General features: G+C 39.1%; 1 protein-coding gene across 1 annotated transcript in view; it reads left to right on the top strand.

Moving 5' to 3' along the window:
* Positions 1-21310, top strand: part of LOC135073816 (RYamide receptor-like) — a 43250-nt gene extending 21940 nt beyond the window's left edge. Inside the window, exon 6 of the mRNA XM_063968017.1 lies at positions 20677-21310. Coding sequence (XP_063824087.1) covers positions 20677-20855 — 179 coding nt within the window. The 3' untranslated portion in view covers positions 20856-21310. The remainder of the gene's footprint in view (positions 1-20676) is intronic.
* Positions 21311-22353: the final 1043 nt, after the last annotated feature.

Here is a 22353-nt window from a genome sequence, read left to right on the forward strand (position 1 = left end):
TCATCGGCGCGATTATAGGCCAATGACAGGTCGCGCACGCACGTTAGTAGAATTACAGTCTATTGAATATACAGAAAAAGCTATCGTAAAAGTTAGACTTACGTCATGTCTCTTCTGCCATTTTTCTATGTGCTTATGCACATTTTGCACATCCTATTTAATTCTAAATCAAAATTACAAAATAAATTCTATAAGTTATTTCAATTTTTTTCTTTTATTGAACCAATTGTAAAGTCCTAGTAATTGGTTCGCTAACGGCTACCGTAAGAAGTTGAAAAGTCTATCAACTGCCGTTCAGCATATTTAGAAAGAGAAAAACTGTTTAATGAACCAAGCCAAGTCTATAACGACGTTATTTGAATCGGCATACTTTTTTCTGCCCAGTGTTTCAAGATGTTGGTTGTCTCTATCTTTCACCATAATTTACCGTTTTTGAATCGAGGAATTCCACTCTTACATCAAACCACTTCCCCTTATTACTGAGTACCTGGTACTTAACTGCCTTGTTATAAAACTACCTTATCAAATTATCTTTCACTTGAAATATGTTATTGTTTTCCCGTTTCAGTTATTTTTATCTGTTCCTTATTAATGGCCACCAGTTTCCATAAAGTGGTTAAATCGTTATCAGAATCTACCCCTAGGGTTGGTTTTAATTAATTCAATTGTTAATTATTTGTGGTTTGATTTTGTAATGTGGGCTGACTAAAAATTTATATTCAACCTATTTTAGGTGTACCTAACACGCTTAATATTTTATTCAGTAAACTGTCAAATAAAGTTTTGACTAACAAACTAAATTTCATTAATTAATTTCCTGTTTACTGTTCAAAAAAATGTTTATAATTACGAGTAGGTACTTATATTCAAATTGTTTTGTGCTGAGCCGAGGAATTTTGAAAGACCCGGCGACCCGCGCAAGCCCCGCGAATGCCCCATCACCCCATGTACGCCCTGTAAACGCCCCCGCGTATGATCCACACACAAACATGTTTCTATACTTTGTTTCTTTTCGTTTGCGTGCCCACTATCAATGTTAGCCAGGCCCCGATTGTGGAACTGTAGCTTAGTTAGTTAGTTAGTTTTGCAGGGCAATCGAATACCGCACTTAGCCTCATGATAGGGCCATTGTGCGCGATTTGTGGTTTATCTTCCTACTCCAACCACCCCAGATCCCCCCAGAAGGCGAGCAGCCCGTCCAGGCTGCTGCAGGCTTCCTGTAGCGACGACGGTGATCGAAGAAATTGAGCCCGTTGTTCTTCCACGCTACTGCACTCCATGAGCACATGCTGCGGTGTTTCCTCTGCCTCCATGCACCCCCTGCACAGTGGGCTGTCTGTGACACCTATGTTGTATAGGTGCTTGTTTAGCATACAGTGTCCGGTTATGACACTTAAAACCTTGCGGATGCTGTCCCTGTTTAGTCTGATGAGGCTGCGGGAGAACTTTTTCGATACGTCCGGAACCGCATCTTTTGTTTGCCTGCATCCTTCGCTATTTTTCCATTCTGTGTGGTGTTTTTCTTCTGTTTTGGAACGCAGCCAGTTCCTGATCTGTGCTTGTGGTATCGGCAGTATTGGTTCCGGGCCAAATACTGTTGTGTCCGAACCTCTTTTTGCCAGTTCATCCGCTGCGTCGTTGCCTAAAGAGTTACTGTGCCCTTTGATCCATTGTAGGGTAACTCCATTTACAGCTGCAATGTCTTGGAGCGCTTCATGGCATTCCAATATAAGGGCCGTTGTTATTGTGTTGCTTTGTAGCGCTTGCAGTACGGATGCACTATCCGAGATAATTCTTATATTTAGACCTCGGATGTCTCTGGCTGTTACCGCCTGTGCTGCTTTGGTAATTCCAATGCATTCTGCTTGGAAAATTGTATTGTGTTTATCTAAAGTTGTTGATATTCTTATATTAAGATCATTCGAGAAGACACCAGCTCCTGTACCCGTTTGAGTTTTGGAGCCGTCCGTGTATATCCTAACTTCATTGATTCCAGAGTAATCTCGCGTCTCCGCTGTAAGTTGGATATCATATCTTCGGTCGAAAATGTGTTCACAGGGTATCCTATCGATGGGTGCCTCAGTGAGAGGTATTTCTTTTATGGTTTTCTGCAGGATCGCAGAGTGTCCTGTCTCCTTGTTTTGCTTCCATAGGCCGTTTCCTTTAAGTCTTAGAGCGGCTGCTTGCGCTTCCTCCTGAATGATGAGATCTAAGGGTCTAAGATTCAGAAGGTACTCAAGTGATGCCGATGGTGTGGTTCTCATGCAACCAGTGGCCGCTATGCTTGCTAGACGTTGCAGGCTTTGGAGTTTTGATCTTACTGTGGATAGTTTTGTTCTGGGCCACCAGACAACTGATCCATAAGTGACAGAGGGCCTGATAACTGATGTGTAGAGCCAAAGTGTTATCTTTGGGTTAAGACCCCATCTGCTACCAATGAGTCTTTTACACTGATAAAATGCTATACAGGCTTTCTTTGTCTTGTTTTCAATGTGACTCGCCCAGTTCAGTTTGTGGTCAAAGATGATGCCCAGATACTTCACTTGTGTTGAGAGGGAGAGTTTTGTTTTAAAGAGTTCTGGTAGCTGGAGCTCTGGTAGTTTCCTTTTGTTAGTGAAAAGGATTAGTTCAGTTTTGTTTGGGTTTACTGACAACTGGTGGTCGCTGCACCAGTTTTCAACAATGTTCAGGGCTGAACGCATTATTTCACATAGCACGTTTTCAGCCCCTCCGTTTAACAGTATGGTGATGTCATCTGCATATCCAATGGCCGTGTACCCTCTGTCATTTAGTTTCCTTAACAGACTGTCCACTACCATGTTCCATAGTAGTGGCGATAGGACGCCTCCTTGAGGGCATCCTCTGACAACCTCTGCTCTGGTAGTCGTGTTCGCCACCACCTGAACCGCCCTTTTACTAACTAGTTCAGTGACCCAGCTTCTTACGGCTGGTTCTACGTTGAATTGTTCCAGGGCGTGGTTTATGCTGTTGTGCATAGTTTTATCAAACGCTCCTTCTATGTCTATGAAGACAGCAAGAGTTGACGCTTTGTTTGTGATGGCCGACTCTATTTTATGTACTACCATGTGTAGAGCCGACTCTGTTGATCTGCCTTTCCTGTAGGCGTGTTGTTGGGGGTGTAGTGGTTTGCTTTTCAGCACGCCATCCCTGAGATGTCGGTCTACCAATCTTTCCAGTCCTTTTAGTAGGAACGATGTTAGACTAATTGGTCTGAAGGATTTTGCCTGTGTGTAGTCTTCTTTTCCCGGTTTCGGTAAGAAGATTACTTTTGCTTCCCTCCATGGCTTGGGTATGTATTTGAAAGCTATGCATGCCCGGTATATCTGTACTAGGTACTTAAGTATTTGGGCTGTTTGCCATTGTAATAGCGCTGGGAAGATTCCGTCCAGTCCTGCGGATTTAAAGGGTTGAAAGCTATTTAGCGCCCATTTTACTTTATCCGCTGTTGCTATACTATTGGCGATTTTCCACTCTTCGTTTGTCGGTGTGCTTTAAAAGGGACTATAAACATAAATTTCGCAAATCAGTCCGAGTAGAGTCGATGCACTAATTTAAGGAATTTGTGAAGTTGTTGTTATTATTTAAACAAGATTAGTATACCGTTTGAATGGGGATAGACTAGAGAAGTTTTGATAAAATCCGAAGATCGCTATCTCTTTAAAAAAAAATATATAGCCATGTAAACTTAAATGTTCAGTTCATTTTTAACGTTTCGGAAAACTTCAAAGCTGAATTTAAAAAAAACTAGATGATATTTGCCAGTAAATTTAAATTTGATGCAACCCTATATCAATGCACGTCAAAACAAAATATTTACTTTGAGGCTACGTCTAGTAGTTTTTTTTTAAATCGAAATTAAATGTTGCGATTTGGTTATTTTGGTGAAATTACTAAAAAAATTAATATAAAAGTAGCCGCCTGGCATGGAACGTGTTATGGGGGCTGAAAATATAGGAAATCACCCATTCTATCCGCCAAATCATTTTGGCACACGATGCGCCAAACACCCTGTATAATGAAAGGTCAATGATTGAGAAATCTTTACGTAAACAATAGATTATAAATTATCTTTGGTAGGTATTCGCTTCGTGTCAATGACTGGGCCATATTTTTGGTAGGTTTTCATGTATATATTTTATCTTTTGTGTGTCGGAATTTTGCTCTGTGTCTAACAATGAGAGACCCTAATAAAACGGGTTCAAAAGAAAGGTCACGGAGAGCAATAGGACATACCTAAACTTTTGCAAATCACTTTGCCATTTTATCTATACTTACTTATAATAAATCTGTAGAGAGGTCAATTCTGTACATGAAATATATTTTCAAAATAACTATCAGGGGGTGATAAGTGATCGATACTGATGCCAAAAATGCAATCAGTAAAACTTTTGTCTGTCTGTCTGTCTGTCTGTATGTTCCTTAGAAACAAAAACTACTCGACGGATTTTAACGAAACTTGGTACCTACAATTATTCTTCATACTCCTGGGCAGGTTATAGTAAACTTAGGAATTCCCACGGGAACGGGAATTAGCGTGAAAATCCTTTTGTATGAAAAATCTAAACCGCTTAAATTAGATGCTTGAAAGGACATTGTCAGAAACCGCCTAAAAAACCGCCCAAAAACATTAACCCATCATAATTATTTTCTATTTTTTTTAATACATTAAGCACCCTTTCATTCTAATGGACACTTAAGCATTGAAAAATTAAATAAATAAGTCTTTTAACGTTTATTCTATAATACTATTACAACTTCCGGACGTTTTGGTGCGTGGCATGGTCTAAAACCTATCAAGTTCCATAATTTTTGCCGATAAAATCTGTACGAGGCATTACCGTACTTTATTGCTGGGAGTCCATGTATAGTGATGTTCCTGCGGCCATCATAGACAATAAAATATCGATTTTGAAAATAAAATAAATCGATTAAACTGCTTTGAAGACTAGATTTGCGTTAAAAGCTAAAAAGATATTGACAGTTTGACACTATTACAAGAAGATATCTAAAGTGTCCAACTGGTCGAAGGTCGTAAATAAAATAAAAATAATTAGGACCATAAACTGATATTCATGGTATCATAACTGTAAAAGTGTCAGAATCCGATGTTGAATCCAATGCCAGTTGAAGTGTGAGAAACATATATATATTTTTTTTATGTGACAGGAGGCAAATGAGCAGACGGATCACCTGATATCAACCTAGTATAGTTGCCAGTCTCTCATAATCTATGCCAATGAGGGTTTTCGCGATTGAAAAATCCGCCAGATGGCAATACGTAGACGTGAGGTCCAAATGCTGCATGATTGGTTATTTTTGACATGACATTGACAGATATCCACCAATCATGCAGAATTTGGACCTCGCGTCTACGTATTGCCATCTCGCGGATTTTTCAATCGCGAAAACCCTCATTCATAGCACATGTATAATAATAGACCAAATGAACTTTTATAGATTGTGAAAGAGAAGATAAAGATTTTATTATTTTATTAAAATCTTGCCACGAGGTAGTTTTTCAGTAGAAACCAGGATTGGATAATCGCTACAGGCAAGTATCAGAACATTTTATAAATATTTTTAATCGATTATATCCATGTGAATCGTTTTAATAAATTGTCATTTTACTTTTTCAATTAAAACTTTTTCAATCCCTAGTCTTGTCAAACTGTCATAATGTCAACAAATTATAAATGTCACGTCAGTTGACTCAATTTCAGTCTTCTGTGCGTTTATTGTATTTTTATTTCAATGAAATAGTGCTAAAGGGTTAGTACTAAAACTGAAAGCCTTTTTTCAGAAAGAAAACCAATGTGGTGCCCTTATTATTCATGCTGTTTGAAAGTTACAAGTCAGTGATACAGAGTTGCCGACATTATAACTCCGTAGTGATACCATACCAAAGAAGAAGTTTTCCTAAACACTTGTGTTGTTTTTATATGTGATCGAATAAAAAGGATTAATTCTACTGCTCAAATGGAATAACTTATCCCAAGAGACCGAATATAAAAAAAACCTCTCCATAGAAATTATCACCATCACGAGGATGTGAATTTTTTTGAGAATTTGATATTGGTCCTGTAAGAAAAGTAGTTGTATTTCAGTAGTAGAATCAACCCTTCTTGTTTCATCAGCAAGAGTAACTATAAAAACGCCCTGTAGGTAGGTATTATTAAGCTGAAGAGTTTGTTTAGTGTCAAAGACTGTCACACAGTGTAACTTAAATTGGCATATTATGATAATGAACATAAAAACTTAAATAAATATTTATGTTAATATTTTTTCTATTTATTTATTTTCCCAAAGCTTCACAGTGACAGCTGAAACAGCAATACTGTTAACAAAACAGTAAAACTAAACTTGGAACAAACTGTTACAAATATGATATGTTGCTTTACTTTCTCGTATAGGTAATAAATGTAATTAATGGCTAGATTATTAATGTTACTTTGTTACCCTCAATAGTGAGGAAATCTTATAAAATGGTAACCCTGATTTTTATTGTCATTCAAGTGCTCTTTCTTCGCATAGGCTTCTGTGATTTGGCCAAGGGCCACACACATTGCGATAACATTATGCGACATTGATTTGACAGCAGCGGAGTGAAGTCTTGCGACTATGCAAAATGATACCCTGTAATCGTAGCGCATACAGACATAGACTGGGCGGGGCACATAGCTCGTAGAGCTGATGGCCGCTGGGGCAGGAAAGTTCTTGAGTGGCGACCACGAGCCGAAAGACGTAGCGTGGGCAGGCCTCCCACTAGGTGGACCGACGATCTGGTGAAGGTCGCGGGAGGTGCCTGTATGCGAGCGGTGCAGGATCGGTCTTCGTGGAAATCCTTGGGGGAGGCCTTTGTCCAGCAGTGGACGTCTTTTCGGCTGAAACGAACGAACGAACGATACGTATTACCACTATTTACCAGACATTACTATTTATTGCATACTCGCCGGATTACACGTAGGAGCACGCGCGTAACAGCTTCGGCCTTGCATTATTATAAGATCTTGTTCCGCCCTTTTACGAACTTCCTCCGTGAGGATATCCCCGCCGAATTCTATGATGAACCTATCAAAAGTCATATTCTGCAATGTCAACCCACCACAAGGTGGACCGACGACCTGATAAAGGTAGCGGGAAGGCGCTGGATGCAGGCCGCTACCAACCGTGCGATGTGGAAGTCATTGGGGGAGGCCTATGTTCAGTAGTGGACGTCCTGTGGCTGAAATGATGATGATGATGAAGAAATGAATGAAAATGACAAATCTTCGCACGTGTATAATACCGTGCCAAAGTAATCATATAATTTTGGCACCTTAATAACTATTGCCGTTTTTGTTGTAAAGATCATGCAGCGCTACTTGCGGATATTATTGGAAAGAAAACTATGTGGGCTCTAGATCTGAAGCCGCTTTAACGAACACGAAGTGCTCATACAATGCGGCGTATTTTCTTCCAGTCTTTAGTCAGGACTTTAGTCGAATTAAAACCCCGGTTGAACGTGATATAGCCGCACTAGAATACGATGCTTTTTTGCATAATCGCAAGACTTCGTTCCGGTGTCGACCGAATGTTATCATGATGTATGTGGCCCAGGGGTTACCGTAGCCGCTAAGGTTTGAAACTTCTTGCTTAAAATATTGTAGTCTTTGGCATAGACTACGATGGTAGTCATGGAGATAGGAGTTTGTTATCTCGTGTCAGATGTAAATGGTGAAAAGAAAACTCATGATTCGTGGTATTTTTATGTAATATGTAGGTATTTTATAAAAGTGGAACCCCGAGTGATCTCCAAAACCCATTCTATTATTATATACGATTCGGCTTCGATATCTATAATACAATAGGAGTTTATTTCATGTGTCAGATGACAAGGGTGGAAACAACCTACGATTCATGTTGTTTATTTACGTGCAATATGTGGGCATATTGTAAATGTGGAATGCCGAGTTGTATTTCTAAAACTTGTTCTATTATTTTATACTATTTGGCTGCGACTCGGCGTGACGACAATACAAAACATTTTTCGCGAATCGGTGTTCATACATTCACACAATACATTAGACGCCATGTTGTCATAAACGACATATTATAAAATCGCTGTGATTTAATATTCTTAATCATTAATTTTATGGCAAGTGTCCATCAGGAATCATTGTTCTTACACACAGAATCGTATTATTTCGCTATCGGGTAGTAATATGTCAAAATTGTTGGTTCTTTAGGCGAACAATGTATGGAGAACGAACATTGTCCTTTGGCATGCAGGTACGAGTACCTTAGTAAACTTAAAGCTTAGTGACAATAGGATATTTTCCCACGGGAACGGGAGTTAGCGGGAAAAAACGTTTGTAAGATAGATGAAGGGGGTAAAACGGGATCCACGCGTACGAAGTCGCGGGCGGCCGCTAGTCCTTACTAAAGGTTAAGGCTAGGTTGCTTCTTACTTTAACTTTAACAAACGTCAAAAGTCTGTCAAACTCCATACAAAAAACACCGGTTATGGTTATAGTCACGGTTAAAATAAAGTGGTGCAACTGGCTACCTAAATAAACTCCGACAAACGTTATTTCGACATTACGTTACTCCGACAATGCTGAATATCGACATGACTTTACTTCGACACTACACTACTCAGACAAAGACGTAAAATAATTCCTTAGGTAGCCGGTGCATCTCAGCTATGGACTTTTACTTAATAGAAAAGTTAAAGCGACCGAAAAATAAGTTTCAAATGTTATGAAGGAAAATGCCCTCGTTATTCTTCAACAAAAATTACTATACATATTTTGATGAAACTTTAAAATGTTATACTACATCAGAATGGCACACTTGCTTTGATCTAATTCCACGTCGACAAAGCCGCGGGCAAGAGCTGTCATGTAGTGTAATATTATCTTAAATTTTCGCCATTTGTACATGCATTGCTTTAATTTATTAGGTAAGTACTGTGTCTGAGAAAGTTCATTAATTAAGAGGACACTAAGACTCTATGAAAATGATTAATAGTTGCAGAATTCCCAAACAACGTAGTTCTTGTGCTTAAAAGTACATTATATTAAAAGTTATACAAATGTATAATAGTCACGTAGCGTATTCAGCGTCTCATTAGGAGAGTCTAGGGAGAAGAATTGTAGGGAACTGACAAGTATAATTATGTACCTACTAAAAAACTGTTCTTAGAAAAGTCGAAGGTTCTTAAAATTCTCCTAAATTATTATCTTACAATCTTACTTAAAATGGCCAGAGAATTACATTTTTGGAGCTATACAAGGTCGCCCAGCCGCATGTGACCGCCCAAAATATTCCAAATATTCATGATAAATAATCGAGAAAACACCTTATAAAACCACGGTCTTGAAAAGTGAATAACTTGAAAAATAATACGGTTTAGTATAATTTTTCACGTTATTCACTTTTCAAGTTTGTGTTGAAAAGGTATAAAAAATTGCAAAAAAGAAACCTTTTAAGGCTGATTCTCGAAAATATTTCATGAATTTTAGAATAATTCGGGCGGTCACTTGAGGATGGGTCGCCCAACCATAATGTATTTATGAGAGTACCAAAATACCGACCTATGGTGTCTGAATGATTAATTCAGGGTAAAGGCATTGTTAAATTATTATGATTACATTAAAGGAACAAAGCTCTGGGCCCCATAATTACTTTACGATACGACCCTGTAAATTCCCTGTGAGAATATTTGTTTACATTGTGCAACTTGTTTTGCGTATCCCTTGCGTATATTTCATGAAAATTATTACCTATCAAAAATGTAAGTGCTTTTATTATAAACGGAGGTAGTTAAGAAAAACGTGAGGAGTCAATTATAAAAAAATCACGGGCGTCAGGCATATACACTAGGGTGTCCCGTCGTTGTATGGGAAAAAATTTTTTTTGAGCTACGGTTACGCAAGAGGTATCAAAAGTTGCGTTTTGACATATAGATTACGATAAGCATTAAATTTAATGAGATATCCGTCATCTTGAGGCCTCTACCTGTCCTTAAAAAAAAATTAAATTGCTATTTTATGGGTTCCTAACATAAACTATTAATAATACAAAAATAGCGTTTTTATGAAATTAGAGGGTACACAATGAGTCACAGCATGGTTTAAAATAGTTTAAAAACCAATAAATCCATAAATACTTTCAAAACAGAATTGGCTTTTTGACCAGAATTAGGCATTTACGCGCGCGATTTTAATGTATTCCTAATTAATCCATGGGTCAGCCAAGATATCAATTTAATTTGAGAATACTCAATTCCCTTCTCACAGCAGGTTAATAATTTTACTACGCTATTATAAAACAATGATTGGCATCTCTAAGTGGAAGCTAACAAAAATGGCAGTCAATTTTAGAAAATCAACCATAACTGGAAAACCATTTGTCCGATTTCATTACTTTTTTATTTTAATGATAGCTCTACGTGTGCGCTTGATATTTTGTGGTATAATTTTTTTTTTTTTTTTTTTTATGTGATAGGAGGCAAACGAGCAGACGGATCACCTGATGGTAAGTGATTATCGTCGCCCATAGACACCCGCAGACCCAGGGGCGTTACAGGTGCGTTGCCGGCCTTTAAGGTAAAGATACGCTCTCCTCTTGAAAGCTTGCAGGTCGTATCCGTCCGGAAACACCGCAGACGACAGTCCATTCCACAGTTTGGTTGTACGGGGCAGGAAGTTTCTAGAGAAACGTACTGTTGTGGACTGCCAACCATCTAAGTGATGGGGGTGGAAGTGCTGTCGGGTAGATCGGTGGCGAAAAGTGGCGGCAGGAATAAGTCCGGATAATTCTTCGGAGCACTCCCCGTGATACATGCGATAGAAGATGCACAGTGAGGATACATCTCTACGCAGCGCCAAGGGGTCAAGCCGATCCGAAATGTCCTGGCAGTCAACGATTCGAGCTGCTCTCCGTTCAATGCGGTCCAGAGGGAGAAGCTGGTACTGGGGCGCACCTGCCCAAAGATGAGAACAGTATTCCATATGAGGCCGAACCTGCGCCTTGTAAAGTTGCAGACGATGGGCTGGAGTGAAATACCGTCTCGATCTATTGAGCACACCAAGCTTCTTCGAGGCTAATTTAGCCTTACCCTCTAAATGACCACGGAACTGGACTTCGCTCGATATGTCGACACCAAGGATTCCGATATTGGCTGAGGCAGTTAGGGGAGTGCTCTCGAAACAGCGGGATACGACAAACGGCAACTTTTTGGCGGTGAACGCGCAAACTTGTGTCTTTGTAGGGTTAAATTGGACCAAATTGCGTCGACCCCAGTCTGAGACCTCCTTCAAGGAGGTTTCAATTTCGGACACAAGTTTGTTACGGCTCTCAATGACGTTCTCCCGAGAGATATTTGCGCGGCCGGTATAAGCGGCATCAACCGTGCTGTCGTCCGCATAGCAATGAATGCCGCTAATTTGCAGCATATCATTGATATGCAGAAGGAAGAGCGTAGGCGATAGCACACAGCCTTGGGGGACACCAGCATTCACAGACATAGAGTCTGAGCATTTGCTGTCGACAACGACCTTAATGCTTCTGTCTGCTAAAAAGCTGGCGACCCATCCGCATAATTTCTCGGGAAGCCCATAGGAAGGGAGCTTCGAAAGAAGCGCTTTGTGCCAAACCCGATCGAAGGCCTTCGCCATGTCCAAACTGACCGCCAATGCTTCCCCCTTAGTCTCGATCGCCTGTGCCCAACAACGTGTCAAGTAGACCAGAAGATCACCAGCCGAGCGACCTCCACGGAAACCGTACTGTCGGTCACTTAGCAACTGGTGGGCCTCTAGGTACCGAAGGAGCTGGCTGTTGATAATGGATTCCATTATCTTCGAGAACAAGGAGGTGATTGCTATCGGCCTATAGTTGGACGGATTTGAGCGGTCACCTTTTTTAGGGATCGGGTGCACCAAAGCTGTCCTCCATGAGGTCGGGACTATGCCAGAGAGGTAGGAGAGCCGAAAAAGGCGCGTTAAAACCGGTGCTAACTCTGGAGCGCACGTCCTCAGCACGATAGGAGGGATTCCATCGGGCCCACTCGACTTATGGATATCCAGGGAAAATAGAGCCAGGCGTACTGAGCTTTGGTGGAACCGGATATCCGGCATACAGCTCTCACACCTTGGTATAATCGGTGGCTCATGTCCCCCGTCATCCAGTGTCGAGTTGGACGCAAAGACTTTGCCCAGAAGATCGGCTTTCTCCTTTGCATCGTGGGCCAACGAACCGTTTCCCATGTGCAGGGGTGGAAATGATGGCGTGCAGAAATTTCCTTGGATAGCTTTGGCAAGAGACCAGAACGCACGAGTTCCAGAAGGAAGACGCTCTAGCTTCCCACCAATTCTACCAATGTGCTCCGACTTCGCCCTTGCAATGACTCTTTTGAAAGACCTAGAGGCAAAGTTAAACTCCTTTTTTAATGCGCTGGTGTTTTCATCCCGTAGCCTCGCTGCATTTGCCCAGGCTTGGTAGGATTCCTGCTTCCGGCGTAAAACCTTTTTGCAGGATTGACTAAACCAAGGCTGAGATTTGCCACCAATGGGAACAACAGAAGACGGTATGAAGAGTTCCATACCCTGCAGCACCACATCAGCAACAAGATCAGCAACGACGCTGGGATCATCCTGCGTGAAGCAAACCTGCCTCCAGGGGTAAGATGCGAAGAAGGACCGCATCTCATCCCAGTCTGCTGACCTGTAGTGCCACACGCGGCGACTGCATGCAACTCGTGGTCGCGGCGAGCACGTGAGTGGCACCGTACTCCGGATAAGGCAATGGTCCGAGGAGCCCAGAGGGGCGCCAACGGATAGCTGATAGCCATCCGGATGGGAAGTCAGCAGAAGGTCCAACAGTGAAGGTTCTTGGCTCTCTACATCTGGGATTCGCGTGGGCGTAGTAACCAGTTGTGTCAAGCCATATGCGAAGGCGAAGTCGTGAACAGATCTCCCTGCATGATCGGTTTTGCTCGATCCGAGCCATTCGGTGTGATGGGCGTTGAAATCGCCAAGTATCACGATCTCTGCAGAGGGGATCTGCTGCTGCACTGATTCTGCAGCCATTTGGACGTGCTCAATGAGTCGGTCAGTTTCGGCATCACCGCTATGGGACCTATAGAGGCAGGCGTAGACGCGGGGGTGGTCATCGCTGTCTACGCGGAGCCATAGGATGGAGAGGTCCCTGCTTTCGAGGTGGCTGAGGCGTCGAGAACTGATATTGCCCCCTACGTACACGCACACCCCGGCCCTAGGCACAAAGGCATGTTCCAGTTTATACCCAGGGTAGGAGAGATAAGATGTGTCCGCAGGAGACGATATCTGAGTCTCGGTTAAGAAAAGCAAGGCCGGCTTTGCTGTCTCAAGGTGGTGGTGAACAGCATTGAGGTTAGAGTGTAAGCCCCTGATATTGCAAAAGTCCACGGTCAGCGTGGCAGGGGGTGCCATGGTAAATTTGCTCTTGCCCCAGGTGTTGAGCGCGGTTTTGCCCTCCCCAGAGTACGAGGGGCGGCCTGGGCATCCACGCTCAGGTGTGTTGTGTCCTGAGCATGGATGTCCAGTGAGGGATTCTCCAACGCTAACGCAGCAGCTGGTACCCTCCTGGGGTAAAATAGTTTTTAACTGCGCTATCATTGGGAGGTGGGGAGGGGGGGGGGGGGGGTTGGGCCTCCGGTACCCTCACTCACTCGGCGAAACACAACACAAGTGCTGCTTCACGCCGGTTTTCTGTGAGGCCGTGGTATCACTCCGGTCGAGCCGGCCCATTCGTGCCGAAGCATGGCGAAAATTGTATCGATTAAATCAACCTTTAGTTAGTAATTAAAGGAAAATTGAATATTTTTACATTGTTGTGATACTACTTTTTAAATCATTTTTTTACAAAATGTCTTATACTCTACTGAAAGTTTTATACGAGCCAAAGAAGTGTATTAAATTGTCTTTAATTTGATATATAACATGTATGCGTTTTATAACTAAAAATATATTTATACTTCCGTTGAAGTTCACCATTGATAAAAAACTGCGTAGACAACAAAAACTTCAGCTAGAAAGTGTATGTAACGTACATAAATGTTATTTATATTTAATAGTATGCTAAAACTATTTAACATGTCAATTAGTATTCTGTTTAAATATAATATTATAAAGATTTTTGGCTAGGTAGTTTTTACCTGAAAAAAATCAAAGTATACTACCACCATATAGGTATTGCTAAATTTTTGTTAAATTTATGCTAAAAGTATGTAATATTATAACAAAAAAGTGCGGTGCGATACCTTACTGCAATAAAACCTCAACAAAAATAATACCAACAGTCTCGCCGAAGGAGTAGAAAATTTGAGAAAAACAAGTCAAAATATGAATTCTGCTAGTTCGAACCAAACCTATTCCTCACTGGAAACAGTCTGTCATTGCCTGCAAATCATATCTTAGGGTTTAACTGCCACTGTTATTACAAAATAAAATTAAATAATTGTGAAAAAAATATAATAGATGACCAACAGTGAAGGGCTGATTAAGTGATTTTTTGAGACATAAAAATGCCGGTAGAGCCCTTGAGACATAATTTTATATTTTTTTAATTATTTTTACGGTAATCTACATCTTATGACGCAACTTTTGAGGGGTCTTGTGTAGCGAAAATATAAAAAAAGATATTTCGGGACACCCTAATATACACTCGTATTAATACATAAGTATCAGATGCCAGCAAAACAAGAAATATGTAGGTAGGTACATAAGTAATATGTTACAGTCAAAACTCAATCGGTCGAAATCACTATGATTGCAAAAATCAGTCAAAAGTGGTTTTGACCGATTATGAGCTTTGACTGCAACATAAACACACTATGAAAAGCCAAAGATAGCTTGGTTTATGAGTAAACTACGACGCGTGTTGTAAATAGTGTGTTCATAAACATCGGATTTTTTAACATCTCTGTCAGTTATTTACTCCAACTCATTCCTAACGAATTTATGTTTAAACAACTGACAGTTATTGTTTAAAATTATGCATAAATAATGTATCTTCAGTGCCGCAGATGCACAAAAGCTGTTTGTTTTTTCTTAAATATTGAATGTACCTACTTATTTTGACCATAAGCTTGTGAAGTGTGCTTACCTAAAGATGTTTAGGTACTTACCCTGAAGGATCCTTCAGGGTATGATACTCAATAAAATAGATTTCATTAAGTTGATTACAGATGAAAAGAAACTTAGGATAAATAAAATCAGTTGGTGGTATGCAAGTTACCAAAAATATCTGTCGACTGCAGATAGAAATGATATTTAAATAAGGTCTATAGCTTTAAAGCAAAAATCATATTTATGCAAACTAACTCTTGCATATCACAGTCTCTATATTTTTGTAGGTACATACGACAGCACGTCAGCTTACATTTTTGTTGCAATATCGCTCTTATTATAATATTCATAAGACCCCAGAGTGCCTAGCTTGATGTCCCGTCGTCTGGTAAATCTAGGAATCTGTTTCAAACGAGACCACCATCCCACAAGCGAGTGACGCAAGCGTGTCGTAAAAAATAATGAGAGATGCTGTGACGTCTGTGTGACTTTTTTTTGCGCTGGCATCCCTAGCTGTCAGACGCGTAATTTTAACGGGAAAAATTTTTAATGTTAATTTACTATAATTTCGTGTAATATTGTGATAAAATATACTGAAATCAATTGTTTATCGTATAAATAATGTATACGAGTGTTATCCGACGAAAATATTTAGTATTTAGACAAAAAAGTGAAGACAAAATTTCGTCAGCTGTCAACGAAAAATCTTCATAAATTCAAATTTACGGAACAAATTAACAGGGGAGTATTGTTTTTATTCATTAATTAACTAATATCTATAGGTACATTACATGTATTTTGCATTATACACTGAAAATAAAACATTACAATTCCCAACGTTGAGGTTATCTTTTAAATGTAAAGAGTACAACTGATATCTGGGGCATCTCTGTCAAGATAGTCAAACACATTATTGATATAATTTCCCCATAGTTAGCGATAATATTCAATAATTGCATAGAGAAGGGCATCTTCCCCGACCTCATGAAACATAGTAGACTAATGCCATTATTTAAGTCTGGTAGCAAAACCGACCCTGGCAATTATAGACCCATTTCTATCTTGCCCGCTCTAAGCAAGATTTTTGAAAAAATCATACAGGAGCAACTTATGATTCACTTTGGCTCTAATAAACTATTTCATAGTGAACAATATGGTTTTACCAAGGGTCGTTCCACCACCGATGCCGGGGTTGCACTACTTAAACATATCTTCGAGGCTTGGGAGAATTCTCAAAATGCACTAGGGGTCTTCTGTGATCTCTCAAAAGCTTTTGACTGCGTAGAACATCAAACGCTAATTCGCAAACTGCACTATTATGGGGTGAAGGACTCGGCTTTGGATTTAATACAATCCTATTTAAACTTTAGAGTTCAAAAAGTTGACATAAATGGTGTTTTGTCTTCTGGGTCACCTGTGAAAATGGGAGTTCCGCAGGGGTCCATTCTGGGTCCATTCTTGTTTCTTATATACATTAATGATCTACCATATTTTGTTAAGGACTCTTGCGAAATCGTGTTATTTGCTGATGACACATCTTTGATTTTTAATATTGATAGAAGTAAAAATAACTTTGACGATGTAAATAATGCACTAACAAGAGTTTTAAGTTGGTTCACTACAAATAATTTACAACTCAATGCAAAGAAAACAAAATGTATAATATTCTCTTTGCCTAACGTAAAAACAGTTAGTACCCAAATAGAACTTAATAATAATGCAATCGATCTGGTAGACTCTACTGTATTTCTGGGAATTACCCTGGATTCAAAACTCCAGTGGGGCCCCCATATAGAAACTCTGGCGGGAAAGCTCAGCTCAGCGGTTTTTGCAATAAAAAGGATACGGTCATTAACCGATGTTTCAACAGCTCGCTTAGTCTACTTTAGCTACTTTCATAGCCTAATGTCATATGGAATCATGCTATGGGGCAAAGCTGCAGATTTTGAAACAATATTTATTTTGCAAAAACGTGCGATAAGATACTTGTATAAAATGAAAGCAAGAGCGTCCCTTAGAGAATTGTTTAAAGAAATTGGCATTCTCACGGCCGCTTCACAATACATCTTAAACTGTATTCTATTTATTCAACAAAATATTAACGAATTCAAAAAGAAAAGTGATATTCACCAAATTAACACTAGAAATAAAAATAAATTGGCTATACCCGCTTTTCGACTTAATAAAGTGTTTGCCACTTTTATGGGACAAGGTATCCATTTTTATAACAAAGTCCCTGATAAATATAAAGAGCTACCGTATAATAAATTTAAAGGTATAGTTAAAGATCACATGCTTAAAAAAGCCTATTATACAACTCGAGATTTTCTTAATGATAAGTCATCCTGGGAGTAGGATTATGGTCCTCTCATGCTCGCACTAAAAAGAATTAAAATGAAAAGTAATATTGTATAAACTAATAATAATTTCTCAAATGTTATAGTGTCATGCTTCTCAATCTGGACTGTTACTTAGCTTTATTATTAGTTTTTTTTAAAGAGATAACTTGGCATTGTCATTCTCACTAAAATGTCTCTGGGGTGGTGGCGTAGTGAGGCGGGTCGTTACATTCCCTCTAATATGGTCGAGTGAAGCGATGGCTGGTTCACTCGTCATGTCTGTGAACAGGCGCTGCTTTCGGGGACTGGTCAATCCAAGTTATTCAAATTTATGTATGCGAGTCATTTCTACTAGTACCTTAATATGTAAGTCTAGATATTAGCACGTCACTACCTTGTTTAATATACCACGCAATCTTGTATACCCATTCTTATGATACACCATACAAGAATGCATGGTAAATTCAGTGAACTGCTCCTGAATCGAATGTACCTACTACTACTATTTCTATTTATTTATATTAACCGGCAGACAGTGGTGACTGAGTTTGTTGCGGCGCTTCTTCTCAGCACTTGCCAAATGTTGGTCTCGAAGCGCTGGTAGGGTAAAAAGATTATGAGACATGTAGAGGCTCCTTAAGAGCATATGACGATTTGTAAGAACTATTTATTAGTCTAAACAAATAAAGAAATTTTGACTTTGACTTTGACTTTGTCATATGCATAGTTATCATAGATTCAACTTTGGAACAAAAATGTATACTAATATTGCTGAAGATTTATTATGCAGTGTGAAAGAAAAACCTTTTTACAGCAAAAAAGCTTTATACGAAACTTCCAGAGTTGTTAATTGAACGGATTAAAATTGAATGTAAGCAATCATCGAAAAGATCCATCATCGCCGATGTTCAATAACCAATAGGGTGAAAATTAAACTTCATTAATAGGAGTCTTTTCAGGAATAAATAAACAGCTTTTCCGCGTTGCTAAAATCTTGATGCAAAACGCTTTTTCACATAGATGGTGTGGAAAACTATGGGAAACTCAACCCTATTTTATGTGCTAAAGTTACGTGATAATAGAAGTTTTGTTATGGAATGTTCAGTATTGAATTTATAAGCAAGTAAAAGTGATTTTTAAAAGCCTATATTTGCAAAAATAAATGAGTTTTATGAGTTTATTTTTATTATCATTGACCAGAAATAACTTATACCTAGGTACTAGGAAATACTTACCTAATAGCAAAAAGTTTTTGGCTTTCTTCCTAGAATCCAAGCATTAGTCTGAGATTTCCTACAATTTAGTTACCTAAGTAGCTGTCGTAGTGGGTAGTTTTTGATGTAGGTAAGTGCTCTGGCTTTATTGGATTCTAATCTATATAGCTACTTATATTATAATAAATCTGTAGAGAGATCAATTCTGTACATGAAATATACTTTCAAAATAACTATCAGGGGGTGATTAGTGATCGATACTGATGCCAAAAATGCAATCAGTAAAGTTTTTGTCTGTCTGTCTGTCTGTCTGTCTGTCTGTATGTTCCTTATAGAAACAAAAACTACTAGACGGATTTTAACGAAACTTGGTACAATTATTCTTCATACTCCTGGGCAGGTTATAGTATGCTTAGGAATTCTCACGGGAACGGGAATTAGCGGAAAAATCCTTTTGTATGAAAAATCTAAACCGCTTAAGTTAGACGCTTGAAATTTGGCATGCAGGTACCTTAGTAAACTTAAAGCTTAGTTACAACAGGATATTGCAAAATTCCCACGGAAACGGGAGTCAGCGAGAAAAAACATTTGAATGAAAAAATCTAAACCGCGTAAGATAGATGAAGGGGGTAAAACGGGATCCACGCGTACGAAGTCGCAAGCGGCCGCTAGTGTAAAAGAAATTTAGTTTTGTACTTTCGAAATGAACATTTTAGTATGTCCAAATTACTTTTTGCGGGGAGTGACGGCATTCGAGATACTGACTTTATTATCCAAAATCAAAACTAAGGAGAGTCGTGCAATTACACTGTCTGTCTGTGAAGACCTAAAGAAGAATAGTGTGCCTAAGCCTAAGCCTAGGCGCAGACCTTCGACTTTTAGCTGGCTGATTAGTTGGGGCCGATAATAATTTGTATGAAGAATCGGCCGATACTTACCAAATCGGTGTTATGCTTCGCACTTTCATACATCCACACTGATTAATTAATTTCTTACTAATTTCTTACCAACTTTCTTTAATTTATTTGTATAATGGTATTGCATTGCATTATGATTGTATGTTATTAATCCGTAGTTGTTGCATATAATTGGTTACAATGCTGGATGTTACTCACCTTCCCTTTCATGTGATTGTAGTGCTGCGGATTGCTCTTAATTTGGTTTTATTATTTGGCACTGCTTTCTTGAAATATCCTTTAAATGTACCACATTTCATCAATTTACGTGGCAATTATTCTCACAATGACATCTCGTGCACATGTCGGTCGTTGACACTTGACAGTAAGTGACAGTTCTTTGTTTTTTTTTTCTCTCCTCAATCACTTTTCTACCATTGTTTTTAAATAACTTGAGGCCTTATGGTTATGGCCACATATCAATGGCAACAATTAGATAAGTAAGGAATGGTGTTTTTTATTATTAAATGTGTTTTAATTATGTAATTAATAATTAAAATCTAAATTTATTGTAATTTATTATAATTGTAATTTATTATTATTGTAATTCATAATTTATTAATGTAAAATGAATTTATTTTTATTATTTAATTTTTATGGTGCTTTTTTGTTTCTTTCTTTTTGTTTGTTTGTTTTCTCTTTTTCTATTGCGCCCCCCTGCTGCGTTCTCCCTGCTGCCGGATTTGTGGACTCCTTTCTCCTCTTGCATCTCCGTCAGCAGGGGTACGCCGTGACAACAGAGGGCCCCCGCTGAAAATCAGTTTCAAGACAAGCCCTGGCGGTCTTGATGTGCGCTGAGCGGGTGCCTTTTTGTCAGAGGGGCACAAGCAGTTAATTGTCCACTTGTTTATTTCTCTCTGTTTTAATCTATGTCTTACCTGCTTGTATACCTTTCTTGCAAATAAAAAGTTTTCTATTCTATTCTATTCTATTAACAGCCCGACTCAACTATCGGCCAACTTAAAGTCGGTGGTCTGCGCCTAGGCTAAATGTCCAGACTTGGTTACAATTTACTAAATAACTTGAAAATAATAGATGTTAATTTTCTTTCCAACAGAGATGGTGGGAGTGAACGGTATCACGCGGCGCGCTACCAGCAGCAGTGGCGTCAGCAGGCTGCAACGTGCTCCCACGTGCTCATCGTGCGCGTCGTTCCGGCGCGTGCAAGGCACGACACTCACGCGCACGCCGAACGTGCCCGTGCGCGCGCTGTCTGTGCGCACGCACTTCAACTAAGACTAGACTATAAGCAGTATAGACTAACGTCAGGCCATTAAATTAAACATTTTAGTTGTCTCTATTCACGAAGGCGAGTGAGCTATAGATGTGTGGTGGCTCGCTACTCTTCGTTTTTCCAAAGTTTTGATAGACATTACACTATCGTTATGTGCATGTACACGTACACACACAAGTAAAGCTCACTCGCCTTCGCGAGTTGCAAGAACTATACTCAGTTACCTATTAGGTGTAGCGCTTAAGTCAGTGACTGAGGTATGACAGTGACACGGGAAGGGTGACATTGACAAATTATGACGTGACAGCCCTGAAGGAGATTTGAAGCCTCGCTGACGCTAGCACCCTCTCGTGCATGCCGCTCCCATACCTCGGACTAGTTAGGTATTACTTATAGTTTTTACATAAAATTATGTAACTGAGCTGAACCATAAACTTTAAACTTGTCATAAATTCTACGTTATCTAGGGTGGCAGGCTTTTTTGGCACTTCATTTATACAAGTAATTAAAATTGGTATCCAATAGGCAAAACAATTTCGTCGAACTTTTCGTTCAATAAGTCATCGATTTTCTGTCATATCCATCCTTTGTTGACATTATTCTTGACTTCCTACGATTGGCTCCAGTAGTTATAAAATTCGCAGAATAATTTCTTAGAGAATAGCATTTTTAAGAATCGTATGCGATACATGCCTACTTGGAAATGGAATTCGCTGGTTTCCAGTTCTGCCATCAAATCTTAGATAGCGATATCAAATAGAAGAAAAAAAGATAAGTTGGAAGCTTCGCAAAGGCTATAGACATTTTCACATTTGTTATTTTTCCTGAACAATTCCAGAAATCGTTTTCGTAAACGAATATCAGTTTTCCAGGCCTAGACGTAATGACATGGAAAGTAATAAACCTTGCTAAGTACCGTTATTTATGAACCGTTAAAAATATTCCACTACTTCTAATGTTTCCATGATGTTGTATTTAATAGATGGTTGGATTTTATTTGCTGGGTGTGAATTACAAGGAGCACGAAATTACTGAACTAAACCAAAATACCCTATTTTTTTATTTTAATTCATATATTGATACAGCTCGATCTTCTTCAAAGCATTATTTTTTTTAATTAGGTATATAAAATACTAGCATTTATCTCTTATTTATTTATGTATTAGCCTAATATTTTATTAAGTCTCATTTCACTAGTCATCTTGTATTTACTTCCAACTAAGTAACATTGTTATTATTTATGTTCTAAGTAGGTATTTACTGATGATTGTATTATAGAATAATTGTATTTAGTAAGTTTTAAATTTTCACAGGCCCAATACCTACAAATTGTGTTTACAGTTACCTACATTTCTTGACACGAAAATGTTGTGTAACTTACTTATATCACGGAATCATATTAATTGTTACAAAGCTATTACACGTTCTAATAATGTTAATGATAACTTCCAAATACTTCTTGTTTCAACCACAAGTTGGGCGCCAAAGATGGGGGTTATA

This window comes from Ostrinia nubilalis, chromosome 8 (genome assembly GCF_963855985.1).
Source record: "Ostrinia nubilalis chromosome 8, ilOstNubi1.1, whole genome shotgun sequence".
NCBI lineage: Eukaryota > Metazoa > Arthropoda > Insecta > Lepidoptera > Crambidae > Ostrinia > Ostrinia nubilalis.